Source organism: Apteryx rowi, unplaced genomic scaffold (assembly GCF_003343035.1).
Source record: "Apteryx rowi isolate R43461 unplaced genomic scaffold, aptRow1 scaffold_44, whole genome shotgun sequence".
NCBI lineage: Eukaryota > Metazoa > Chordata > Aves > Apterygiformes > Apterygidae > Apteryx > Apteryx rowi.
Window position 1 is genome coordinate 1,978,277 of NW_020450694.1, and position 27,929 is coordinate 2,006,205.

The 27,929-nt window shown below is 45.8% G+C and overlaps 1 protein-coding gene across 1 annotated transcript; it reads left to right on the plus strand.

The window, feature by feature from the left end:
- Positions 1–1,462: 1,462 nt before the first annotated feature.
- On the plus strand, positions 1,463–27,616 carry ARHGAP40 (Rho GTPase activating protein 40). The gene is made up of 15 exons (XM_026076827.1): positions 1,463–1,572; positions 10,783–10,985; positions 15,120–15,340; positions 18,418–18,493; positions 19,513–19,664; positions 20,284–20,449; positions 20,806–20,897; positions 21,027–21,104; positions 21,449–21,608; positions 22,382–22,464; positions 22,850–23,056; positions 23,317–23,457; positions 25,042–25,202; positions 26,217–26,272; positions 27,510–27,616. The coding sequence occupies exons 1-15, from the start codon at positions 1,463–1,465 to the stop codon at positions 27,614–27,616; spliced, it is 2,013 nt and encodes a 670-aa protein (XP_025932612.1).
- Positions 27,617–27,929: the final 313 nt, after the last annotated feature.

The window sequence follows — 27,929 nt, forward strand, 5'->3', positions numbered from 1 at the left end:
CCCCCCCCCCCAAAAAAAAAAGTAAGAATTGGAAATTGGGAATGAGGAGAAGGAAGAAGGAGGGGTAAAAAAATCCAAGATGCTTCTTGTGTACTTCGGTGCAAGAAGCTGTAAGAGTCCCTCGCAAAAGACCCTCCTTGTATCTGTGCTGGGGTAGCCAAGGGCCTCGGTGCCCGGTGCCGCTCGGTGGGGTGCCGAGGACGTGGACCGGGGAGTTTCCTGGGATGCAGCTGGACTGCTGCGTGCAGGTACGCTGGGGACGCTTGCCAGGGCAGAGTCGGCGTGTAATCCTCTTCGTAAACAAGCCTCTCTGAGGGTGTGAGAGTGGATTGCGTCCTGAATTCGGGCAGTAGGGTAGTGCAACTTTTGCAACAAATCAGGTGCATGTTTGCAAGGTGGGGTGAAAACGTCTAGACTGGAGCAAGGGCTGGGAAAAGGGCTGTATTAATGGGTAAGAGACAAAGCTTTAATATGAGATGGCCTTTCTGCATGCTTTTATGACGGATGGTTTCCCTGAGAAAGCCACTGCTGCCCTCTTAAGCCCTCGCTGGCAAAGCGGGCTGACCCATGGGTCCCGTCTCGCCAGGAGGGTCGGGAGCAGCGAGAGCGGCTGTTAGCGGCGCTGAAGACGCCTTGCACGTCTTCCTCCTCGAAGCTTTCAACAACTGACTCATTTGTCCCTTTAACTTAGGGACTGGGAATAACAAAAGTCAGAGGAAAGGGAAGTTGCAGAAATACTGTGCCTGGAGGTTTGGTGGAAAAAGAAGAATGAAAGGGGGGGGGGATAAACATGAAAACCTATTGCAGATGGGGAGACCAGGAATCTGATAGTTTTATCCCTGCACTCTTGCATGTATTGCTAGTTGCTGAAATTTTTGGAGAAGAATCTGGGTCTTGCRAAATGGACTTTGTGGGCGTTATGGGTTTATGCTGCTCTTTCAACACCACTGTCTTTCATAAAGCTGCAGCTTACTCACTGCAGAACTATGACTTGAAATGCTGAATTCGCTTTTTTAATAAACGCTCTGCCTCCCTCCTCTCCCCTCCCTTCCCCACATAATCCCGGGCAGATGCTTTGTGCTTTCCTTGACGTCCTTTTGCTTGACAGAAATGCAACGTCGAGGCGCAAACGTGCTGTTTAACTCCTTCTTTCCAGCGCCGCTTGCGCGAGCTGCTTTTTCCCACGGCTGAGACTTGAGTTAACGTTTTGGCGCGGGCTCGGGGAGGCTCCTGTTTCTTATTTTTTTCTCATTCCTCCGGGTGCTGGACGCGGCGTGGCTGCTGCGTCTCGCAGGCGCGGGCGCGCGGCCCTTTGGCAGGTGCCTTTGCGCGCCTGGGTGGGAGGAGGGGACGCYGGCGGCGCCCAATCGGCCCAACCGCCGCGGCGTGACGAGGGGCCGCGGGCGGCTCCGCGGYGGCCGAGCACGAACAGACTGCCGCCCGCCGCCCTTCGCGCCCGAGCATGGAGCGGCCCGGGAAAGCCGGCTTTGCCCGGCCGCGGATCCCCAGGCCCCGGCTTGTGCTGCAGCCYGTGCAGCCGCCCGGCTGCTTTCCCGTCGGCAGCGCTCGCAGGTACGGGGCGGGTTGGACTGGAGGGTGCTGTTTACTAGGTGATCGCTTTATTCCTTTTCTCATTTTTTTCTTCTTTTCTTTTTTCTTTTTTCTTTCTTTTTTTTTTCCTCCCCTATCCGGAAGGCAGGGTGTAGAGGTAAGGAAGTATCCCTTTGTGGCAAGGTAGGGGGGAAACGGAGTAAACTCCCAGGGGCAAACAAGATTTAACRTGCTTTCTAAGAATGCGCTTTGACTGCCTTGACGGTAAAAATATAACAAAAATGCTTTTTTCTTTTTTTTCCCTTTCTTTCTTTTGCTGTTCTAACTCGGTAGTTTTTTCACTGSGATCAGTGCAGCAACCCGTTCGTAGGTGGGATATGCAGGTGCGCGTGTTTGGGAGGGAAGCGCTGCCGGGGGGGATGCGACGGCTACATGTTTCCTTACAAGGCAGTGAAACTGGCACTCGTGTGTTTTGAGGCTTTTCAACGCTTTATCAAACTGCGCTCAAGTCAGAGCTGCTCATTTGTGAATATGCTGCAAAACACATGTGCTGAAGGATACRGCTAAAAACTTGACTGCTTTGCTTGGCAAAAATCGTACCGCTTGTGCACTCGCCGAGCGCTGTTAACCGACCCGAGACGTGATCTCGGGTATGTTTGCATCAAGTTAGAAATTGCACTTATTTTCAAGATGTCTYCTTGTTGCAGTTGATCTGAACTTGTTCCTCTTGCGTGAACGTACTGCAGCAGCTTTGCATCGGTAGCTCCCCCCCCCCCCCAATATTGCTGTGCGACTGCCCAGTTTTCCTAGTCTGTTTGGCCTYGTGTGTAGCAGCAAGAATCTTTAAAAGATCCCAGGCAAAATTTGAGATTTTATTTAAAACAAAACMAAACCAACCAAACAAACAAAAGCTTAGGGAGAATCACACAGGAGTAATAAGGTAAATAACTTACTYGTTTTTGAATGGACTAGATTAAGTAGCCAGTCACCCTTAGAGAAGATTACTGCAGGGTTTCTTTGATAAAAATCAAAATATTCAGCAACAACTGATGGCTTTGTCAAACGAGTTAGCTTAGTTCCAGGCTCTGGGCTGGCGCCGGGACGCCTCTGCAGGCAAATCCGAAGAGGCGCTGCGGTGGGAGCGCTCCACTTTCTCCCTGGACTCGACCAAAACGTTTAGCTTCTCCCGAGTGGCAGTTTGCGCCTGTGCGTTCAGGTGTGACCAGCGGGCGCAGCCTCCCCTTGCGCCGCGGGACTGCCGGGACAGCCCGGCGCGTGCCTGCGCGGTGGGGTGCTTGCGAAAGGAGGCGCGAAGCACCCCRGTCCCCTAATGAGCGGCTGTTTATTTTTGCGGTGGTGACGATGGGCTGGTTATCGGATTCTCGCTAAGGCACTTGCCACTTGGCTCGGTGATCTTGTTATCCTGCCTCCAAAGCGCTCCCTGGAAGCTGTACTCGCGGCTCCGGCTTGCCGTGCCGGCGGCTGGGGCCGGCACGTTGCCCGTCCCGCCGGCTCTGCTCGGCGTTGCTCAAGGTGGCCGTTCTTGGAAGCTCTCATTAGGAGGTATCGAGTTAAGAGCTGTTTACAGACCTTAACTGAGCGGAGCTTTACGTGGCCATGTAATAGCCAAGCAGCATCTCCCGTGGGATAACTCTTATCTGAGAAATCCCGGCAAGGAGCTTACGACCATCCTTCCTGCGTCCCTAAACCTCACGCGCGAAGCGCAGCGTGGCTTCTCTCTGCAGCGCGTCTGCCGGCCGCCCCGTCGGCGCCGCGTGGCGGGATGCTCGCGGCACCGCTCTGCGGGCTCGTGCCGGTTCCCCGCACGCTTTAGCGCAGCTACAGCCAGTGGAAAGGGCTACAGGAAATAAGAATTAGTTATATCATCCTGATTTATGGCTTCTGTGATGTTGAGCTTAAGACAAATATTTACTATGTGTAAATCTGTACTCTTGTAAAAACCCTTTGTTTTAGTGAATGATCACACAGAAAATAAGTTTACAGCTTTTATGCTTTTGCAAAGGATTCAAAAGCGCATTGACATAGTCTTTTTTTCTAGAAGCACAAACGTGGGCTGTTCTTCCCGAAAGCCAGGCAGTCGCTGCTGTCCCCAGGGTGGCAGCCGAGGCGCCCGGAGGCGAAGCGCCCTGCCTGAAGTCGCAGAGCGGTGATGGAAATAAAATCACCGCACGGACATAGCGGTAGCATGGGCCGTCTGAGCACGGGTTCAGTAACGAGGAGGTACTGACTCACTCTGGCCTCGGTAAGGTGCCTGGGACGGCGTGCCACGGGGCTGTGACGAACAGGCACCGAGGGCGTGAGCGTCCGGCAGCCCACTGGCGCGGGAGTCCCGCGCGCCCGCTCCGCCTGCGGCGTCCCCGCGGCGTTGGGATGGGGTGACGTAGCAAGGACGTGCAAACACATGTGTGTAGCAAGCGCTCTGTGGTAACTGCTAACCCCTCTTAACTGGCCTGTGGGTTTTGGCATCCCGATGTCTTGCTGATAGCTGAAGAGCGACTGAGACACCGGCTTCTTGCGGCCGCTGGAAGGACAAAACTGCTTGTGCTGGTTAGATGGACATGGAGTATGCGAGAACAGAAGTAGGGATGGAGGCGCTTCCTCTTTTAATTCATGATTCTCATGTAATCCATCAGGCTTATCAATTCAAAGTTGAATTAAATATTGCAGTGCTCCTGGAACCTTGTTTTGGCCAAGTCCTCCTTTCAGGAGGAAATCCTCGGGATTTCCGAGTCGACGAGAGGCCCTGTCTGCCTCAGCTGCTAATGCAGAAGAGTGACCAGAGGGCTCGTCTGTGCTGACCTTGCAGTGAAAAGGAAAGCGTACGTATGGAGCATGGCTTAAATCTTCTGAGGAGGAAGGGAACTCTTGCATGATGGGATGGATGCCCAACTAAGCATGGCTTTGAGAATTTTGAACTGGCTGTATCTACGCATACTTATCAATCCTGTGCTTAGGTGATGCTCTAAATCTCTGTGTGTGAGAGACTGACCTCTAGGTAGATCAGCAATTACAGAGAAATTTCGCTGTTCCTTGGCTTGCTTATTTAGATCCTTACCAGACAGTGGAGATGAGTCTATTCTAAGTGTAGGTCTGAAAGGCAAGTGTTGAGACAGTTTCTTTGGCCATAAGTGCTTTGATATAAATACTTATTGTCAGGTAAGCTATTACCTCCTCCACAGCACTGGAAGTTTTAAATAAAGCACAAGTTATCTGAAGCGTCCAAGACTGGAGCAGAAAGTGGTGAAGGCGCTATGGGAAAGCAGTGCATTACACAAAAGCATCAGGATTCAGGAGCTCTTCGCCCCAAGTAGTCCTGCGCAAATAGTCACTGTCAGTTCCTCTTCCCAGTGAAAGCAGGATGGCAGGACGGGAGATGGGGACTTGGGGAATGCCTGTGCTGTTGATGGGGCAGGAGGAAAGCCGGCTCCGGTAGGAATTACTCAATGTATGCAGAACTGTCCGGTGTGTCCTTCTCATCACTTGCAGAACAGGCTTCTTCAAAACAACCTTAAATATGACGCTGCTCCCAGAGCTGCTTGCATAATGGAAGATCTTGATGAACTGATTGTTGTGTTACCAAAAACAAGCTGTAATCTTGTTAGCAAACTGTAGTAGTGAGATCTTGGCTGTTCCTGCTAGTGCTACAGACGCAGAGCTTCAAGTATGCAGCCACAAGTATGGGAAGGCCTTGATTAAAACCCCTTAATAGAAACATGAGTTGTGGTTGGCAGCGGTGTTTTGTAAAACGGGGTGGGCTGGAGGCCCTGTCCCCCTTCGTAGGGGATGCCCATGAGACAGTCTGTGTCAGTGAAGCTACTAGGTAAATGAGCAGATCCCCTATGGCTAGAGATATGCAAAGATGCAAGTCAACAGTGGCAGACTGCTTTAATTATGGCTCTTAAACTGCTTTGCTTTAATTAGGCCAGGGAAAATAAAGCATGTTAAGAGTATATATCGGGTAGGTTACTGTTCATCTCGCTGCAGTAGTTTGATAATTAGTCTGTCCTTACTCTTATGGTCTGGTCCAAGATGCTTGAACCAGCTGTACGTTTTTCACTTTGTCTCCTAAGAGTAAACTTAAGTATTGCCCTTTTGTTCCCTGAGGGGTGGGATACGTTTGAGACCGCTTTCAGCGTACTGAAGTTAGGGTATTGCAAGGAGAACGAAGCCGGGCTTTAAAGGTTTGTGGCAGAGCTTTCTCTGGATTGAGGCCTTTGGTTGACTTCCTATGAACTGATCCTGTCCTGTTTGTAGGAAGTTTGTGGAGCTCATGTCCCCAAGGCATCGCTTGATGGCCGTTTGCTGTCTGTGTATTGTGAACAGTGTTTTGTGTAATTCTGTATGCCTAAATGAAACACCTGATTATGTGTATTTTATCTAAAAATTTGGTAATAGGTAGACTAACTTCTATTATACAGGGAGCTTTTCTGGTATTAATATTTTTGAAAGGGTGATTAAGATTTAAACTTCTAATTCTTTCAGTAACTATATTCAAAAATTTTTTTCCTTATCTGATTTAATACTGCAAGACTTTCTCTAGCTTTTCAAATACTCCTATCTGTTTTTTGATGCCTTTATCCTACTACGTGATTTTCAACAAGAGAAGCCAACCTGTTGCAAGCTATGATTGGCTGGTCTTTAGATATTTCTTGCTCTTCAGAATTAACCGTACAGTTCTGCAATTGGATTTAAACTGCTTGCTCAAGATAGGAACTTGAAAGCAAATTAAAGAGGAGCATTTCCTGTATAAACCTTTTTCCTTTCATCTTGTGCCAATCAACTGGTTTTTGAGCCTGAAATAAATTGAAAGCTGGTAAGACATGTTGTGTGACCTTAATTTTTTTTTTTCTTCCTCTGAATTAGTGTCTTTACCTGTGGAAAATACTGCAGCCAGTTGGTAAAGTGTTTTCTCAAAAATTTTTTAAGAGCACTTGTATTTCATGCCAGTGGTGGTCTTGATTGCTGTGATTCTGTGACTTGGTGTTCTGCTCTTGAGGTTAATTCAGACTCCCACCATCTGTTTCTTTTCTGTGTGCCCTTGTGTTTGCCCCAGATCTTTGGAAATGTCCCTACAACTAGGTGCTCATGTGTGGAAGGCCTGTCTTGTATAACTTAATTCATCTGTTTTTGTTGCCTTTTTCTCATCTTAGTTTTTCTGGAAACAGTATTAAAGGGGTTGCAGTTTCTTGGCTCACGCTAGTCACCACCTGTTCTGCTTGAAATGCTCAGGAAGGAACCTCCTTGAGGAGGTTCGGTGAGGAAAGGATGTTGAGCAAGCCCTCAAGTAGCCCGGGCAGCCACAAATCCTGCGAGAAGCTGACTAGAGTGATTCAACCCTGGAATGAGCAAATGCATAGCAACAGTGTTTAGTTTGTTTTAATACATTCAAGAGGGCAAAGAGTTGCATGAGTGTTTACAGTGCCTTTGCTGTGTGGTGACAGTATCTAGGAACAGACCAGAAACGACTCTGAGACTTCACACCCTAGTCCAGGACTGGTGAGCCACCAACGCTCCCTGCCTGTGCTTTGCAGGCTTGCAAATCGTATTAGGGCTACCAGGTGCTCCACGCAGAGATGACTTGCAGGAGAAATAATAAGATATTGAGCCTTACAAGGTTCATGCCAATCCTCTTTAATTTCTCATAACTGTGCTGTTAATAATGTTAACCCAGGGTCAGACTGAGGTTATTAGGGGGGGTCAGGTGGATGGATCTCAAGCCCTCTAAAACTAGCTCTCCTCTTAAACAAGAAGATTGCATTAGTATGGCCAGACTTACCACAAAATCATTCCTTTATAGTTGCCCTTAACTAGATCTTTCTGGCCAGTTTGCTTACTGTTGGGTTAGTTTTAAAAAGCTTAACATTTTACAGTTTTAATGGTTACAGTGCATCTGAGTGAACTTGATTATTCCACTTACTCTTTGCCCAGTTACAACTGAGCTGATTAACATTTTAAGCCTACAATCTACACCTTAAATCTAAACTGTTACTACCTGTATACGTCATGGATTGTTCTTCCTCATTGCGTTCATAAGTCAACGGAGGACAATCTCTTAGGGGCACAGAATCCAAAATTAACTTTCCACCTGGCCAGCTGGATTTGTAAAGCAGTGTGCTCAAGGGAGGCAGAAAAAAGTTAATGTCTTACTCTCTGGTCTTAATTTTAAGACCTGACTTTTGCCTTGGTGTTTTCCTGTGAGACAGGGAGCCAGCTTAGGAGCTGCAGAGCTGGGTTTTGGCTCCTGCTAATGGTGTTTGAGTGTGCATCTTTGCACCTTGGTGAAACGAGCTAGTGCAGCAGCCTGTGGGGCTGTTGAGAAGACAGATGAAGATGGCTTTGGGGCTGTTTGACCCGCGAGCAGATCAGTATGGCTCTCCTGTCACAGGCATACAGTGTGACTAGCAGTGGAGCTTCTTGGTGCGTCTGAACCTCCAGCTGTGGGAGGAAGCGAGATGGCTAGGGATAGTAGGGGAAGCAAGGGTCAGAGTGGGACAGGAGTACTTGCACGGTTCAGTGTAGCGTCCAACAGTACTCCATCCTTGTACCAGTGTTGTGCTGTCATGATATGGACTGGAGGAGCTGGTAGATCAGAAATCGCTGTTGGCAAAGTTATAGCCTGAGGATCTGGGCTGTAGGGATGTTGTGACCCTTCACAGATAGATACCAGGAACCAGCTCTAACGTTATAGACAAGAGTAACTCCACTTGGTCATATCATCTCCTGGACTAAAGCTTGCATCCAGAATCTGGTCTCTGGGTAAGTCATGCAGAACATACAAGGTAATAGTCACACTTTCGAAAGAGCTGAAGTCTCTGTTTGTATTGTCCTAAAGCTTGTTTGTTTTTCGGGCAGGCCTAGGTCAGGTGTGGGGAAGGATTGCCATAGCTACAGTGAAGCAGGCTCGCCGTGGGACGCGTGCGGTGTGTGCGAGCTGCCCTTGGCTTCGCGGGTTAGGTTCTGCTGGATCTGCAAACCTGGATGTAACTTCTATCCCAGTGTGAACCCAAGGAGACTTCTCGGGTGCTAGATGAGCCTGAATGAAGCAGAACACGAAGGAATTTTATGGCTTAGAGCTACTCTATCTGTATAACCTGGATCCCGCAGCAGTACAGTGCAGTAACTTGTGGCAAGAAGAGTAGTCGTGTCTACTGAGTGCCTTTCTAGAGCAAGTAGGAAAGCTTGGGAGACGGTTTCTTAGCCTGCGTAGTGTTATGCACCGAGAGGCTGCTCTCTAGTACGATTTTTGGCTGCCACAGTGTTTCTGGAGCCGATGCTGACCAAACCAAAGTCCCTTGAGATGACCTAAAACCTCCTGCTATTCTCATGTCCCAAGTGGTGGCTTCTACTGATTGTCATGTAATAACATTCCAGTGGGATATCATGGCAGGATAGGGAATAGTCATTTGATAGTAGCACGGTGACTATGTTTCATCCTCTCAAAAGAAGGCTGTCAGCAAATGCAAGGAAATGGGGGGGGGGGGAGTATTGGCATGAGGGAAGTGATCTAAATTCTTAACCCCAATGCATAAAGACATAAGTAAAAAGGAGAAAGGGACTATAATGGTTTGATATGGTAGCTATAGTAAAATTGAGAGAAATTGGTATGAACTATGAAGGGGGGGGGGAATCTTAAACTGAACATTTAAATGTTCTACTAGGCTATGAAGTGGCCTCTTAGAAGCCTGTTGTTTGGAAGCCCGAGAGTAGGAACAGGAAAAAAAAAAAACAGGTAACAAACAGGACGCCTCTTACCTTGTCCGAGGTGGGCTGGATGGCATAATAGCTCTCTTCAATCTTTAACTTCTGTGTTCCTGTTTATATTGAAATAAAAAAAAAGAGCGAGAACTTGTTGTTCTTGTTCTCAGTGCTATTGCTGGCTCCAGATGTTCTCAGAATGATGGTTATCACCTTAGTTTTGACCTTTAGAAGAGAAGGGCTGCCTGCATGCATATTAGAAGAGGGAATGTGCGGAATGTGTATGTAAGTGTGTAAATATAAGTGCAGAATATCCCATAACACATGCCTCTAATTGCTAGATCTTCAAATTTAGTCCTTTAAGACTTGAAACGCTTCTTGTAACAGAAGTAAGATATGCCAAAGCTGCTAGTCATGGCTTACTAGAATGAGAGGAAGTTATTGATGGCAAAATGGCTGGCAAATACTAGTTTCTAGGCCCTTCCAGAGCTGGATGGCTAAACTAAATTGGTGGCTGTGTTTGGTTCAAGTTTGTCAAGGTGTAAGGCTTGATCTACTTCTGTCTTGTGCCTAGAAAATAATTCTGATCTGTGTTTTGTAGTGATGGCTGTTTCTATGTGTCCTTGATAACCCTTTTCAAGATATCCAAAATTAGCATAGTGTTCGAGTTTTGTATTTGTAACTTGAACTATTGAGGCTTTTTTAATAAGTAGGTTAAATTTATCCCTGTTTATTTTAAGCCTTTGAAAAAGGTATACAGCAGGGTTTGAAAGGCTTACAACCCTTTGAAGAGAATTAAATTTCATTTTAGGAGCGGTGTTATTTTATGAAGTGGCTAGCATCTCACACCTTTCTTTGGAGAGATTGAAAGCTCAGCTGAGCTGGACCAGTCTGGGACTTTGGCTGCTCATGAATTAACCAGCAGGGTGGTAAAAATTTCTGTGTGTTTGTGTTTCCCGGGACACTTTTGCTGTTTCACAAATCCGAAAAATCTGGTCTGGGCAGGAAAAGAGGGCCTCAAACACAGGGTCTGTTTGCGCCAACTGAAATGCAGGCTATGCAACAGCCGTGCCGACTTTGCATGCGGAGGACAAGCCTGCCCTGGTTGGGAGTCATCAGACTCGCTGTGCGTGCCGGATCGCCTGGGCACGCGTGCACAGAGCTCGAAACATCCTGGCTGTCTGTGAACGTGGAGAGTGTCTGTGCCTGCTCGCAGGGGGAATCTTGGAAGCAGAGCTGGGAATAGGAGGCCTCTAAGAGGTCGCTGGAAGGACAGTGAAGCAAAACGTGTTGATACTGCCTCCTCTCACATCACTTGGACAGTAKTTTTTTCTCCTGCTCTACTGGCCTTGAGCCCAACCTTGCCTGTTATTGCTAAACGCTAGTGAAAGGAAGTTTAGCACTTACCTCTGTTTGGCTTTCGTTGCAGTCATTAATCACTGAAGACTGTCCTGGGAATGTCATAACTGAATATGTGTAGCTTAATCTGTCTCTCCTTATCTCTTCCTCCCTCAGTACCAGAAATTGCCCCTGCAAAATGAGCCAGATTCCTCCGAAGAGTCCTTTGGCATCCCCGTTGTCAGAGCGCGTCAACTCCAGGGTAGATTCTTTGGACCACTTGTCAATGGACAGTTTTTGGCTGGAAGTAGAGAACATTAAACAGAGCAGTGAAGCCGAGCAAGAAGAATGCAGCCTTGCAGATGTCAAAACACAAGAGGGTAGGTTGCCAAAACTGTTGGGAGCGAGGGGAGGAGGACAGATGAACATCTTGGAGACAAAATTTTCTTATGCACCTGAATGATTTGGAAGCATATTGCATTATGATTAGAATATTACCAATATTTGGTAATACAGTTTTGGGTGGGTTTGTGTGGTGTGTGGTGTTTTGTTTTGTTTTTTTTGTTCCCCCCGCCCTGCTTTGGGTGGTGGATAATTCCCTACACAGGAATGCTAGTCTGGGCTAGTTTCAGCTTCTGAAACAAAGCTGACTTTAAAGGTCGGTCAATAGTATGTTCAAGGCTTCAGATTTTTTAAACAATCAATTTGGGGGACTTGAACCAATTGCATTTTGACTTGAGGGTAGAAAATCTTGGGATGTTAGGGAATGATAAATGCTGATAAGGACCATGCAGTCCCACAGATGAGGAGCACGTGTTTGCTCTGTCCGTTTTGAGCCACGTTCCCTTGACTGGTCGGGACTGCAGCCTGCACAGTTTCCGGCTGTTGTTCTGGCCTCGTATTGAGAAGGATCCATGTGTGTAATGGAGAAACGTTTGAGGGAAAGCCCTAGTGTGACGCTAAGGCAGGGAAGGGTGAATAGGTGTCCTGGATGCTTAAAGGTGGGTTTTGGAGAGCAGAGAGGGAGGATTAGCATCCGCCCTAATAGGCGCGACATGGTAAATACCGAGGGCTGCTGTTAGTGTCCCTACGTAAGGGACAGAAGTTGGGTTTTTAGAACTGGAAGGGATACCAAAGGGACTCAGAAAATGAGAGCGCGGGGGAGGAGACTCTGGAAAAGAGGCTGTGCTGGGAGATGAAAGGCTGTCTGGATACCCAAAGGACTGATACGCTAGAGGCGGTTTGATTGCTGTGGGAGCTTTTAACGCTGTGGCTTGATCTGCTAGGCGAGAGCCGACTGCTTAATTGGCAGCAGAAACTGGCCAAACTCGAAACGATGCTGCAAGGGGCGAAGCCTTCATACCAGGCTCGGGAAGGCAAAGCTCTGTCGGCGCCTTCTGGAAAGTGGTTTAGTCAAATGTATGCTGTGCCCGAAGCGCAAGCAGCAAGGGAAGGCTTCAGGCCGGGTGTGCGTGGGAGCTGGAGCCGGCTAGATCCTTTTGGCTGTCCATCAGCACGGCGCGGTGGCAGCGGGGCGCAGGCACGGCGCTCCAGCCCCGGAGGCTCCGTCGCCGCCTGCGCGGAGCCCGGGAAGCTGCGCTGGGGCAGCAGCTCACAGCTCCGGCTGGAGACGGGATGGCTCGGCTCGGCAAAGAGCTGATGGTTGCAGAGCGGAGGCTGTGCGTAGAGGAGGCACTGCCAAAACTGCTGCCCCGGCTGGGAGAAGCTGGTGGTCTGCACGGGCCCTGCGTGGGGGTGGCATGATGGGGAGCCGTTCGTGGGACCAGCTGCTAGTGGGCGGCCAGTGTGCAGCCCTGCGGGAGACCTGGGTCAGCACGGAGCTGCTGGTGCTTAATGGCACTCGCAGCCTCACCAACAGCTGAAGCGGGGGGAAACTAGCGTTTTCCTGAAAAGCAAGAAACAGTCCTTTTCTAGTAGTCCGCTGCTTCTCCATCTCGGAGTCCGACAGTACAGCACAGTCGCAGTGCAGGCACTAGCGTGGTAGTGCCGTTAGCAATGTTCCTGCTAGCATCCCTGCCACTAGCCGCTCGGGGACGTAGCCATGTCTGAGAGGGGTCTGCAAAGGATTGGGGGGGGGGTTATTTATTTATTTATTAACATATGGGAAGTTTTACTGAATGCTTTGTCTGAAATTGTTTGCAGGATACTTAGCTGTCCTTTAACTTTTTGGAAACTCAGTGCAACTAGTTATGAGTACGGTTTTTGGCTAGCTCACATTTCAAGTAGGTTCTTGCAACTGGTTTTCTCTAGCTTTGCCTGTTTGTTCCCAGTTGTGATGCTTTCCCCCCTGCCCCAGGAATGTTGCTTGTCCAGAATTTAAAGGCAAATGTTGACAGCTCCCCAAATTTAAACCAGCAGCTAAACCCCTGTGAACCTTTCTATTCTGACTGTGATTTCTCCCCCTTTCCCCCTGTAAATACTGTATTTTACTGCTTTCCTTTTGTGTTACTAAGTAAACACAATTGGGCCAAAAATATTAAATAGAAAAATCAGAATCATCTGAGGTGCTTTGGCATCAGATGGGGCCGTAGGCCTAACAAAGACAATAAATCAGACATCCTTCTGCAGTGTTGTGTGTTAGATTAGTTTCCTGTTATGACTGGAACTGGATATTTTCAAAATTTGCAAGCAATTAACTTCCTTTAGTTCCCAAAGACACAATAAATAGGAGAAGGCTTTTGCACTCTGTGCTTATGTGAAATTGCAGATGTGTAACAAAATATGTGTCCAGTGAGAATACTTAAATTGGACTAAGAATTCAGAGTCTGCAAAAGCATGAGTAATCGTAAACAAGTGAGCATATCGGTGGAGATACTCTTACGTGCTAGCTTTTGTACAACTGGTCATGAGAAATGACCAAAATCTAAAACCCTGTAGGAATACTAGCTGGTTTGACAGAAGATTTCTGAAAGGGAAACAACAACGTTAAGTCCAGTTCTGCTCCTTATGGTGTGATGCTGAAAAAAGTTCTGTTTTCATGCAAATAACAAAAAGATATTGCGACTTCATTAAGTCTTTTCAGCCTTCACAGTGTGTTCTTTATGTGTTCTTAAGTGCTGTAATGAAATAGTGGTTTCCCCAGGAAAAAAAAAAAAATTATTTCATCTCGTAAGAGGTGCATGACTTTTTTTTTTTTACTATTGATGCTATAATAATAAAAACTTGCCTGAGCAGCTGTGATAATCGAGGAAATATCAGTTTGCCTTGGAAAGGAAGAATAGGAACAAACTATTCTGTTTGAGTCAGATCAGTCGTTTTTTTCAATATGTCCTTAGACAAAGCTGTGCTGGAGCTGCCTGCCGTAAATGAATGTGGTACACAAAATTGAAAAGGTAACAGCTGTGTGGCATTCACTGTATTAAAGCTGAAGCCTCCTGTTAAATTATTACTTTTATCCTTAGTTTTCAGGTAGCTGCCTTGCTCAGGGCACCTCACAGCTTGCATGAAGAACATCTAAGGAAAAACTGTTATGTGTTTGAAATGCAACTTCATGTATATTGAAGAATGGCGTGAGATCGAGCTTGTTTGAGTCATGCCGCTGTTACTGTCTCCAGGCTTCTCACGCTTTATTTTGCAGCTGGAATGCCCTTTAATTCTGAATAGGTTTAGATATTCTTAACCTGTGCATTGCTTTATAACATTTTGTGACACTTTTGCTTTTGCAGAATGACTGTATGGGTATCAGTCCAAAAATAAAAAAAAAAGTGACAATGCAAATAGTTCTGCATGCAAGTATATTGAATAAAATATATTTGAATCCGCCAGATGAGTGTCTGGATATTTAAAAACAAACAAACAATTCCCAGAAGACTCTTGGTTGATGCATGGGCTTGCGTATAGATAGATAGTTAAACAAACAGCCAAATAATTGAGGTGAACACGAAAGCCGCGTGTGCAGCGTTGTGCGCTGCGGCTTCTCAGAGCTTTTGTCCGCTCGGCGCGAGCTGTCGCAAGCCTGCGCGTGCCGCAGAGAGGCAGCGCCATCCTTCTGAGCTCACTGCCTGCTGCCGCCGCCGCCGCCGGGGCTGCCCTCGCCCGGGAGTCCGTGCGGAGGCAGACTTGCGCAGGGGCGACCGCCCTTCCTCCCACGCCCCCAGGGAAGCCCCGGTGGCTGCAGTCCCTGGGCGGAATCCCGCGCGGAGCCACGCGTGGAGCGGACAATACGCACACCTCCCTATTCTTTTTCTTTTCCCCTCCCTCTCCTTCCTCACGTAGGATGAGGAGAGAGGAGCACGTGGACCGTTACAGCTACCTAAAATGTGCTCTCTCCCCTGCGCTTCCAGCCCGATGCCTGGGAGCGGGGCTGAGCCATCAGGAACGTCCTTGGCGTCCTACCAAAGAGGCGGCTCCCTTGCAGTGCTGTCCTGTTGCCACCCCAGGGATGGGAACAGCTCAGGCTTCTGGTTTTCTAGCCCCGCTGCGCTCAGAGTACTCAAGTTGACGTTATCTTCGGTCTTCTCACTGCTGTCCCCTCTTCTTCCCCCCACCCGCAGAGGGAGACGCTGAGGCCGAGTGGCTCCAGGACGCCGGCCTCTCCGACCTCCTTGGGGACCGGGCCTCGGAAAACGACAACATCGTGCTGCTCTCCACCCTGACGAAGACCCAGGCGGCGGCTGTGCAGCGGAGGCTGGACACCTACTCCCGGTCTCGGAGGAGGAAGAACAAGCATCCCGTGCGGGATGTCCGAGACATTTTTGGAGTGGTCGGCTCTGGGGTATGTTTCTGGTTCTAGGGTTGGTTTTGTTTCCAAATAGATGACTTGGTCTTTTGAGCCGAAATGAAGCTGAGATTGTAGAAATTCTGCATTGAGGTTGCAGCATTGAGAAGAAATTGCTGCAAAACCTGCAAATCCATAAGCTTCCTAGAGACTGATGGAAGAATAGCACCTATAGCACTACAGCCTAGCAGACCCCTGATACCTTTGAAGCCCTCTCATGTTTTCTTTGTTCCAGTGACTTCTGATATCATTATTTAAAAAAAAAAAAAAAAAAGAGAGAGAGAAAGAAAACTTGATAAGGTCAGTTCTGGAAAACTGTATTTGTGCAGCCAGTAATCCTGGACAAAGGATAGCCAATGCCTTTTTTGCTACTGAAAACGTAACTATTAGCTTTGCAGCTACTTTCTTGTCGCGCTGCTCTTCTTTGGTCGTGGCCAGCAGTTGGAGTATTCATAAGCTTCCTAGGGGCTGCTGGAAAGTATCCCAGTTAGTGATCCTTGCCGCTTTTGCTTTTGGTTAAGTGTCTGGTCAGAAGGTGTTGAACTTGAGTAAGATCTTGCGTTTGCAGTAGCATGGGACTTCCACTCTTAACCAGAAGTGGAGACTCCTTTTACTCAGTCTGAGCCTCTTGGAAATATCTTTTGCTTTAATGAGATGAATTATAACTAGTCAAATAATCCCTTGGATGTGTTAAGGGAATGATACTAACAGTCCGTAATGTTACTGGAAACTGGTGTGGTTGTATTTTCTGTAACTCCCCAATGTTGAGATGTAGACTACTTCCTTATTGTGAATTGCACCAAGACTGAGTCACAGTTGATTTGCTTTTGCAGAGCATTATTCACATCCCTGCCTGAATGGGTGACAAAAAGATGATGTTTCTAAAAGCAGTAACGCTGCAAGGTTGTCTTAAGCGCCTCAGTTGAAATTCAGTGTTTTTATACTTGCAGATTAAGTCTAAGCCTGTTGTATCTCTTGAAATGACTCAACTTTCTTTTGTGTAGAAATGGAGTTTTTTGAGCTCTTAATCTTATGTGCCCACTCACTAGGTTGCTAATATTTGCATTTGATAATCCAAGCAACTGAGATCCAATCTGATGTTTTAAAATGACATTTTGGTATGATGAACGCATGTATAAAGATACTAAAACTGCCTGTTTAAATAGCCTTAACTTGATTAGAAATGGAACATTTTATTTCACTTCTGGCTTCAGGCAAGATCATTGGACTCCCTTTCAATAACCCTAGATCTGTTTGGACTGACTCATATTTTCTTTGGCTCAATATTGTTTGACTTAAAAGCTTTGCAGTTGCCTCTGAGATCTTCAGCTGTTAGCAGAAGGCACTGAACCAAAAAGGCAGTTTTCTCCCGCTCGTACTCACTCACTTTTTAAAGATGGCAAGAAAATATGTTTTAAAGGGATCTCTTTGATTACCAGTTGCTTCTTTGCCAAGTGACTATCAGCTTAACCTCCATATTCCTTGCTCATCTTTCCCAGCTTATGGAAGATGGTGTTTGCCCCCTTTATTTCTGGGAAAGTGTCAGATGCTCAGTTTAGGCAAATGATGAGTGTTTTCTATTTAAAACGGCTATGCCCTGGCACGTTAGGGTGGGACAACAGGCACTGAGTCAAGGTCCTCTATGCTTGAGTAATTCCCAAGCCCAGAGGGAAGCAGGCTTTTTGGATAACTTTCCTGAGTGGTTTGCTTCCCCCCCCGGTTCTAGATGCCTTCGATAACCATTTGACAAAACAGGCCTGGTGTTTCTATGGCACCTGGCACCTTTTGCTCCGTGCCTTGAAATCCCTTGTTGCCCAAAAGGATGTTCATGATGGAGAAAACGGGTACAGAAACATAAAGTGTATTTTCTCCAGTCTTGGAAATTCCTGACCTGGAACCCAGATCCGATAGCTGTGCCTTAACTGCTAAATGGGGTTTTGGGTGATTCCTGCGGCTGACTTCCGATCTCTGCACCCGGAGATCAGAACATTGAATGTTCCTATAGGTCTCATGCTTATTCCCTTCTGTTTGTAACACCGCTTTTACCACGAATGGAGTCCACCTATGGAGAAAACTATAATCAGCAAATCGAGCTTAAAGCTAATTCAGTTCAGCGGTGACTTGAATGAAAGCAGTTGAGGGTGTCCGCGGTCAGGCATGGAGCTGTTGGCATTTCTATTGGAAGCTTTTTGTGTTGGGGCTTGGTCTGAAGCTGCTCTGATGGTATTTGGTATGTGCTGTGTGCAATGGAGCTGCAGATGCTAAATGAATTTTCTGCTTTCTTGGCAAGCTCGACAGTTGTGCACCCGCTTCAAAAGTATAGCGCAGCTTCTGTACAGATTAGCTGTGCTGTCCGACTGCAATGACTTTGTATAGGTCCGTTCTAACTTCTAGTTCACAGTCCCCGATTCAATGTCGTGAGCAGGTTGTCAGAAAGTTGCCAACTTTCCATAATGGAATGTGCTTTCCTATGTTCTAATTAGTTCTAGCAAAAAAAAACCAAAACCAACAACAACAACAAAAAGGTTTTTATTGGCATGCTTGGCTGCCGAATGCCTCCTTGTACTACTTCACTTCTCTTGCTAGACCTGAAGAGGTTAGGTTGCTATAAAGCTGGTGAGGGGAAGCTTTTAGGTGCTGAAGTCTATTTACTGTGCACTTTCTTGTACGTCCAAATGGCAGATAAATTACTCGTGAGCCCAGGCAGTGGGTAGAGCCCACGCAGCGTGACTGGTGCACTGTGACTGTTAGCCCCTCAGTGCCTGAAATAAGGGGGCAATTGGCTGCTGATTGTGTGAAGATGAGAACTAGCAATGGGTTTAAGGATGTGGAGATTTATCACAAGTACTGTCTATAAAACAGTCACGTGTTTTTCCCTCTGCCTGCCAAATTCTCCAGTTAGGATTGTTCCAGTGATTCGTAATTCCGGAGCAGTCACGTAGCCCTGAACTTGAGCAGCGTTTTCTTGCAGTAACAGCCAATGTTCTCAGGTGTGTTCTGCCCAAATCAGGTTGGCTTCCAGTAACTTTTGTTCTGCTTTGTGTAGATTAAATGTGTCCTGGTTTATTTTTCAGGAGACAGTGGCAGAGAAGGAGGACTCCAGACCAGATCAGTTGTGGCACAACCTACAGACTGCAAATGTGCAGAAACGTAAGCAGGAAGTTTTAAAGTATAGTGGGTTTCTCTTAGATTAAGAAAAGAAGCATGCTTTAAGAGAGAGCATCTTATCACATTTTCATGGTCTACACACAAGCCCAGTCTTTCTTTTGCCACAACAACATTAATACCTGTATTTGTATCATTTTCCTTGTGACAGTTCTATAGGGGATAAGAAGCTAGAAGCAAGCTGGCAGGGCGATGCATGTTTAAGAGGAATGCTTAGGGTCATTCATGATACGACTGATCTTTAACTCGGATGGAAGAGGGCAGCAGTGTGTGCTTATACTTTAGTTGCCAACTCTAAGATGCATCTGAAAGCCTGTTTTATTGCACTATATGAAACAATAAACACAAATAAAGGCCTTGCAGTGTTTTCTCGACCTGGCGGTTCTGAAGTAGGGCTGGAACGCAAAGGGGAGCTCTGCTAATCCGGGCTCCGAGCTCCCGCAGCTCCAGCGCTGTGAAAGGCTCCGCAAAGACTGCGTTACAGTGATGTAACGTGTGGTACGGTACTGCTGTCGGGAAGGCTGAAGCATTGGCCTTGTTTGTGGGTTTTAAATACATGCTTATCCTTGGCCGTGGGTTCAGTAGACTCTTCCTGTGTCTAGTAGTGTTAGAAGCTGCCACTCAAACTGATAGCTCTTCAAGAAAGTAATTAGAAGATACACATAAATCACTGACAAAGCACAGTGAAATCGTGCGAACACCTTGGGCACCTGTACAGAGAGAAGTTAGCCATAGCTATGCCCTTAAATGAAAGGCTGTGCACATCTTACTACGGATCTTGGTGATTATAGTTGTAACGTTGCGGCTTTGAGTTAGTCTTACCCTATTGATCAGTCGCAGGACTGTGCTCTGAGAACAACCCTCTCAAGCGCTGATATGGTCTTTTTTAAAATGGTGGTCCCCAGATTGGTGTCACAACTGTTCTTTCAGCTCACTCGTTTTCTACGCTTCATTCCTTTGGCTTTCTGAACTTAGAGGCTTTTTTTTTTTTTTCCCCTCTGTAGCAGAAACCCAGGATTACTCCTGCACGGTTCGAAACCCCAGGAAAGAGGAAGTGTTCAACATGGACGTTGCCTACTCGGAGCAGGCAGCTGTTCTGCTCAAAGGATCGTTCCTGTCTGAATTTAGGAGGATAAAGGATGGAAATGCCCTAACCGTAAGCTCAGAAGGAGTTTTTCCTGTTCAAGCTTACTAGCTCCTCTCTTGTCTGGAGGAGAAGTGGAAGTTTGATTCGGTTACGTAATCAAATCTTGGAAACCTGAGATCCTCTCTGGATAGTGTTGCAACAGGTGTATACGAGGCAGATATTTTTGGACAGGCAAAGCAGTGATGAGCAAGGATACCTGAGGGTTGAAGAGAGGAAGTATTTCTGTAGGAAACTGTGGTGATTCTAATTCTGTAATGTCTGGGCCATTTCCACTGAAAAGGGAAGAATAACTGGACTTTCTTACTTGTGATGTTGACAGTTTTCTTCTCCACAAATGTGCTGGACTTCTTCCAAAGTTCAAATAGATTAAGGTGGATATCTGACTGTCTTTAACTTAGACAAACTGGGATCTTGATATGACTACAAAAGTAATGCTGGAAGCAGGGTACCTTTCTTCAGCTGTGGATTGGGTAGAAGTAGTAGTTTGGGGCATTTGTCTAGTGCTGAAACAGGAGGATGAATAGATGCCTGGGCAGTGGCAAGGAGTGGTAAGGATGCGAATTAGCTTGCAAACTAAGAGGATCAGTAGTGCTACTTGCACAAAAACCTTTTGTGTGCTTCCCTTTAGAAATTTAAGATCCCCAAGGGCAGACTAGGAGTGACCAAGATTGGAGATCTGTCTGCTCAGGACATGAAGAAGATTCCCACATTGGCCCTTATTGAACTAACGGCTCTCTGTGATGTTCTAGGCTTTGAGCTGAAGAGAAACAAGGCAGTAAAATTGAAGACAACAGGTTAGTTGTGCATCATTGTAATTTTCATGCTTTTTTTTAGATTGCAACGTTCTCATAGGTCTGAATTTAAAATGTAAGAACAGAGAAGGTCTGTAAGAAACCTTGTGACAGGTGTTTTTCCTTACCCAGAACTTACTCTAGAAGTTACTGCATCATGACATGAAGACCTAGTGCCACTTTTATGTCCGACTAGCAAGTGTGCTTGTCCTACTAGCTGTTGTGGTAGCATCTCTTCCTCTCTTTCTCTAGTTTCTACACTTACAAAAAGTGCAGTCTTAGGCTGTAGCAGTGGAAATATCCCTGACACCTGCATGAATGGTGATATAGACTTAGAGCATATGTTATTTCTGTTGCAGAGAAAAGACTCTTTGGAGTTCCACTCAACACTCTGTTGGAAAATGACCAAAAACTGCTCCCCAACACCAAGGTCCCTCTGTTACTCCAGGCAGTAAGTTCCCCAAAGATTTTATTTGCGCTTCTGATCCTCAAAGTCAGGAAGGCTTTGAAGGCTGTGATAGGGAAGGGCTGGCTTCTCATTCTGGGTAACCTAAAAGCTTTCTTTTTCCCCTCTTAATAGTTGCTGTCATGTCTGGAAAAGAGAGGACTTGAAACTGAGGGCATTTTGAGAGTTTCTGGGTCCCAGACCAGAATCAAGGTATGAGCTCTCTGGTCGTGTTATAAAGTATCAGAGATATCAGTGAGCATGTTGCTGAACCAATACCCTGATAGGGTTTAAGCTGAATTATCTCGTCTCCCTTCCCAGTACAATTAGAAATGTCCATTGCTGGGAAATCGGAGTGTCTGTGAGAAACACTGCAGTCTTTTCACTTGATGGTTTGCCCTCTAGTGTTCAGCTATAGAATTTCCATTGTATTTGCTCATTAAAACACATAATAAATTCCTTTTTTTTTTTTTTTTTTTTTTTTTTTTTTTTTTTTATAATTTTTTTTTTTTTTTTTTTTTTTTTTTTTTTTTTTTTTTTTTTTTTTTTTAATACAGAATCTGGAGCAGAAACTAGAAAGTGACTTCTATACTGGCCTTTTCCGTTGGGATGAAGTCCATCAGAATGACATATCTGGGCTACTGAAAAGATTCATAAGAGAGCTGCCTGCCCCGCTGCTGACAGCAGAGTATCTTCCTGCTTTTGCTGCTGTACAAAGTGAGTCCCTGTTTTGGCTGCTTAGTATCGGTTGCCTGGTTTATGCTTTTCTTACAAAGCTCTGCTGGTTTTGGGTTCTCCTGTCAGGTGTGTTGTGATCTGATGGGAATACAGAGCAAGATATGAAGTTCAGCAGGTCAGACTCACTGTCCTGAGTGTAATAAATGCTGTAGTGCGCCAGTCTGAGTCTTAGTCTCCAGTAGTAGGTTATATACAAAAACTTTGTGCAGGAACACTGTCCTGGAGTCTGGAATTATGTTTTGTCATTTGAGGTTGCAAGGTTGCCACCATGAATGAGGACAATTTGATAAATAACCACATGCATGCTGAGCTGTGGCATGTTGCCAGGGTGTGTGGTCTCAGCCTGTCCCAGGTAATACAGTGTTCTGCAGGCATCTTATTTTGAGGTTTGTGTCTCAGCAGATGGCTTGAATGTGTTAAGCTAATTACTTGAGCCCACAACTCTCTTTGCCCAAGAAATGTGGGATGGGAATCTCTCAGATGCCCTTCAGGGGCACCAAACTTGCTGGTAGACTGTGTGCACTAAAACAAATCATCCAGTCTTCTGAAACATGTGTAACTGGCATCATAAGACCTCTATGAGCTTGTTTACTTCTGTAAACCAAGGTCTCAAATCTTAGATGACAAACCCTATGATAAACTATTGCCTTTCCCCCTGCTCCCGATATACATGACTTGGGAATGTGATTCCCATTCTCAAAGAGCAGCGTCAGAAGTCTGAACCCTCTGTCGTGTTATCTCTTTCTCTCTAGATATTCCAGACCTGAAGCAAAAATTGCAAGCCCTAAACCTCCTTATCCTGATTCTGCCAGAGCCCAACAGAAACACTTTAAAGGTAATTGTACCTCTTCCTGATTTAACTGGAAAAACACAATATCCTTCCATGTTTTTATTCAAGGAACTCTAGCAGCTTTTATAAAGGGAGGTATAATTAATGTAAATCATGTTATTTGGTTTTTTTCACTGACTTGAGAATGGAAACCCATTATAGGGGGAGTAGGCAAATCTCAAGTCCGTGCAGTGAGTGTAAGCTGTAAGCACTGTCTGTCCTTGTGGCGTTAGAACTTGGCCACGGCGCTTGCTGACTGGAGCACAGGATTTGCTCCCAGATATCTAGAAATGATGCTGATCAGGTGGTCTCTCCAGGAAATGCCATGCTACTTTTTCTGGATATTTTTGGTAATGAATATCTTAAAGTCCAATCTCTTCCCCCGCTTTAGGCTCTACTTGAATTTCTCAGCAAAGTGGTTGCCAGGGAGAAGAACAACAAGATGAACCTCTGGAACGTTTCCACAGTCATGGCCCCGAACCTCTTCATGCACAAGGGACTGCCGAACAAGATCCCCGAAGGGAAGGAGAAACAGCTGGCAGAGGGGGCAGCTGACGTTGTGCGGATGATGATCCATTACCAGGATCTGCTCTGGACAGTGAGTTGCACAGGTGTTTTGTAGAGTGGTAGTGGCGTCTTGGTTCGGCTAGAACTGGAAAGGTGGAAGGGATAGTTTTGGAATGTCAGAGGAATCAAGTGTCTATAGACAAAACCTCTGGCTGCTTTAGCTGTTTTCAGGGTACGTAGATATTTTGTCTATTTGCAGAGCTTCGCAAAATGACATTTGGATTCTTAAACAGAATCCTCATCTCTGCCCAACTTTTTTTAATTCCTGTTTTCTCCCTTCCCCCTGTCCAGGTCTCCTCCTTTTTGGTAGCTCAAGTCAGAAAACTGAATGAGAGCAATAGCAAAAGGTACCAGTTCTGTGACAAGCGAATAAAAAATCTGTTGCGGAAGATCCATGCTGATAAAGACAAGGTGGAAAAGAACCAGGCAGAGGTGAGTTTAGACTTGAAAAATTGGGCCCTCTCATGACAGGGTCAAACGCTTTCTCATAGTAAGTCCCTTCATGAGAACTTGAAAGTCCAAGCTGTGTTACTCTTTACAAAGCAAGAGGCAGAAAATCTACAGAACCATGAGAAGAAGCTTCCCAAACTCCTCTTGCTTGTTTGTGGCAAAAAAGATCCCAACACCCAATACACTAAATAAATTTCATACTACAGAATATGGAGTTAAGGTGCTGCATGCTTGCAGGAGAAGGGGGAAGTGACCAGAAGCAGAAATGCTGGTCATCACCTTGTGCTAAGAGTGGATTTCACACGACTGTAGATGTCCTGTGTGTTCAGACAGTTGTGTCTGCCGTGCTAAAGGCAGGCTTGCTTTCATGAACTCTGAGGAGAAATTTTAGACTATTACAGTAGTGTAAAATGGTATTTTGCATCTCATTTTTCTTTTTGCTCCATAATGCTGCTGATCTGTGTGGGAGGGTTTGAGAACAAGGTTCTCCTCATTCAATATGAGTGAAGTAACTGCCCTGATAAATGAAACAGTGCTATTCCGCCTTTTTCATGTTGGTGCTGAGATGTTTAACAGATGCTCGTATCAGACCTGTTTGAGAGTCAAAGCTGGGAAAAGATCCTTGGGGTCATTCTGTCCAAGGACATGAGCAAGAGGAAATCTGCAGGTAGAAATAACACACTGAGAACTAAATCTGCAGACCTGAAGGAGCGTGTGAGTTCTCACAAGCCAGTATGTTCCCCACCTTCCTGTACCAGTTGGGCTACTGAGATGATGTCTGCCTAAACCTTGCCTTGTTAAGGCTGCATGTTACACTTGAGAAGGTGCTGTCATTTTGGAGAGGGCAGTTGCTGCTTACACAGTGAAATAGATGCCTCAGTCCTTGCGCAGCAGTTAGCCCCGTTCTAACAGTCTCGGTCCTGCTGAGTGCTGTTTTTTGTAGAGGATTTGGGTTTGCAAAATTAACTTGTTTCAGATTGGAGTGAATTAGTTCAATTTCTCCACAAAAACTCTGAAAGTAGGGTTGATGAAAATAGTTTTGACAAAATAGCACTTGGACTCTGTTCTGTAATATTCCAGTACTTCTGTTTTGAAACGAGCTCTGGTTCTAAAATCTTCAGTAGCTTGTCTAATACAACTCAACAGTGTAAATTCCTTTTTCTCTTCTTTAAATGAATTCCAGAAAAGTCTGTCAGACTTGTGCAAAACAGTTTGAAATTTATTCCGAGAGATCCTAGTTTCGTCAAAGCTTGTGTTACTCCTAATGCCAGTGCCGCATTTGAACAGCAGAGAGCACCAACACACGCTCTGATAAAGATCAGTGCTTTTCTCCCCAACCACAACGCCGAGGCACGGTTGACTTGTTTATAACGTTCACCTTGATGCTTTTATAACCTTTCCATCCTGTACCATGTGTGGAGTAAGAAACAAACATAAAGTCTCTGAGCAGCAGTTTGATTCTTTATGTTCCCCAATCTAATTTGAAACTTGATGTTTTAGTTGATCCCACAGTCTGTCTAAATTTAAGCACTTTGTCCTTTTTGCCTCTTTGCCTTTCTGGCTCAGCCTTCCAAGATCGTGAAGGTCCATGCTTCTCTCCTCCTGAAAGACTCGCTGGAGGTGCATTTGAACAATGCGACCAGAGTTGCTGACGTCTTGAGGCAGTTCCAGAAGAACCTGTGCCAGAATGGCTGGAACATTGTTAACACTGTCAGCTTCCTCAAATGGTAAGAGGTTCTCTCTGCTATTAAAAAAAAGAAAATACCAGCAAGCAGTGTAGTTACTGTGTGTTTCTGTCTCGTGGCGGAGCTGAGGTGGTGGCACAGGGAGCAGGGAGGAGGCAGTTCTCTGCCTCTCTGTTCTGAACTTTGGAAATAGTGCGTTGGGTGGACCAAGGAGGTGTTAGCTCAGCTGAGCGACTCCGTCGTGCCCAGGCTGTCAGGAATTTGCTAGTCTGTGGTTTGCTGGAAGACAAGTGAACTCCAGCAGTATGTGCAAAGCCTTGCTGGAGGGAAGGGAAAGTGAAATAACATTGTTGGCTCTGCAAAACAAAGTCCTCCTTTCCCCTGCCCCCCCGAGGGAAAACATCACTACCTGTGCAAACTACATGCCTGGAGCAGTGTTTCCAACATGCATATTCAGAGGTAGGGGATTCCCAAATAAGCTCTGTGCTTCCTTCCTCTGCCCAGTGTTTGCTGGAAAAAACTCAAACTGAAACAAAAGTCTCTCTCTCCCTCCCCCCATGCTCCCAGGTACATATTCAGTAGATGGGGTGTTAGTGCATCTCCTGAATGCAGGAGGTGTCAGACACGGAGGGAGGATTTGAAGTTGGCTGAATGTGGGTCAGCTGGGAGCTAGCATCCTGCTAACAGGCTGCTACAGCTGCTGAGCTCTTCCTGCAGGTGAGCTTCAGCTGAGCAGGTGTCAGTCCTAGAGGAAAGCTGTTGATGAACTTTGGTGTTTGTGCCGTTTGTCTTCCTGCTGAGAAGTTAGTGTCTGCATATAGTGTGTGCCTCACTACTAGTGAGGAACAACTGCCTTGCCCCCCCCCCCCAATTTTGGTGATGTTTTCAACAGTTTCCCTGTGCAGGAGGATCAGCAAGGTTGCTGTACTGTAGTCTATAGCTTCCTTGACCACTGCTGGCCTCCAAACCATGAGCAGCTTCTTTGGAAGCAAGTCACAAAACTGCTGAACCTCCCTCTCTGAGCTCTGTCAAATTTAATGTGTTTTCTTTCTGCAGTAACAACTCTATGGAGTCTGCAAACCTGCTCCTGTATGAAGTGGGAGGCAATATCGGTAAGACTGGTGGGTGATAACAGATATAAAGACTTTGATATCCAGTACTTATCCCTAATTTATGTTAGGGAATTATAAGGAGGTTCAGATTTGGAGGCAATTCCAAAAGTTAGAAGAAAAATCAAAAAGCTTGGGTTAACCTCACCCACAGTGAAGAGCATCTGCCAAAGCTCCTGTGTGCTGTCTACGTAGTTCACGTGTTTTTGTCATCACTGCAAAGCTTTTATAGGGCAAATATGTGGGAAGTTGAAGCCTGGACTTCTGAATACGATCCACTAGTGTTATGTATTTTTGGAAGAAGCCTGTCAGAAGGGTGGAAACTTCAGAGTCCAAGTTTCTTGAGAACGGAGACATGCAGTGCTTTTTTCCATCTGAGAAACAAACCTCCCATTCCCTTAGATGTACCATGAGATACTCCCTCTCCCCTCGGTGTTAAAGGCCCCTGTTTGGAATTTAATGTGAAACTTAAAACCATGAACTACCGTCATCTAGATAAAGGGCAATATCATCCTATTCCACGAGGTGTTTAAGCATGGTGTTTCCTATCTGGGCTTTAAATAAGTGTGGTCAGCTACAGCACTGAATCTGTGCAAACAGCTGCCGACTCCAGATGTGAATTCTGCCTTCCTTTATCTAGAAACAAAAGAACCAGTAATACCTTGGGTGGAAGTTTCTTAAACCAGCCTGTCAAACTAGTTGATGATCTTAATTAGTCACTGATTTCCTCTGGTGAAATAAGGTAATGCCATCAAATGGGGAGGAGGCTTAAGTTATATGATTGTGGCAGTGGAACGGGGGGGGTCTGAAAATGGAAACAAATTCTTATGCCCTGCTATGGCTGTAAACTGTCAGTGACTGGAGTGATTTGGCTGCCTCTTGGTATTCCTCATAGTATCAATAGAAGAAAATGTCTATCTGACTGGAAACGGTTCACTCTCTTCTACTGGATTTGAACACTAGCATATGTCATAACTGTCTTCAAGTGCTAAAGTTCCTGGGTTAAAGTTATTACACATTAAAGTGCCTTTTTAATTTTACAAAGGTCAAAGTTTGGGCTTAGTATAATTTTAAGAAAAACACATTTCTTTTAACATATAATTTTTTCAGACTTGCAGAAAAACTTTCGAATGATTGTAATATTGAAATGGGTGTGAACAAATACCAGTTTTAGGAAAAACTTAACTGTAGGACTGAGGATATAAGAAATACTTTTTTCCTGAATTTCTTGTTTTGATAGGTGAACACTGCCTGGACCCAGACACTTATCTCTTAGACTTGTACCATATCAATCCCCATGCTGAATGGATAATTAAGCAGAATCCATCTTATCCTCGGATGTTCTAAGAAAAGCGTGAGCAAAACAAAGCGCTTGGATTTGGAAGGCAAGTTTTTGAAAGGCAAAAGAACTCTATAGAGTTGTTCCTGATGTAGTCACAGACTAGACAGTGTTTGTGTCTTTTAAGGAAAAAGAGCTTTATTTGCTATTTCTGTAACCTCTGACTGTGAGAGTACACTAGCCTACGTGTTAACAGGAGAGTTGGTAACGAGCAGAAATTATCATTAAGGAGCAGAATTTGCAAGGCGTGCGATTATTTTAAAAAAAGAAAAAAGGCAAAACAAAACATCCCCCCCAAAAAATGGTGTGAACAAAGCTACA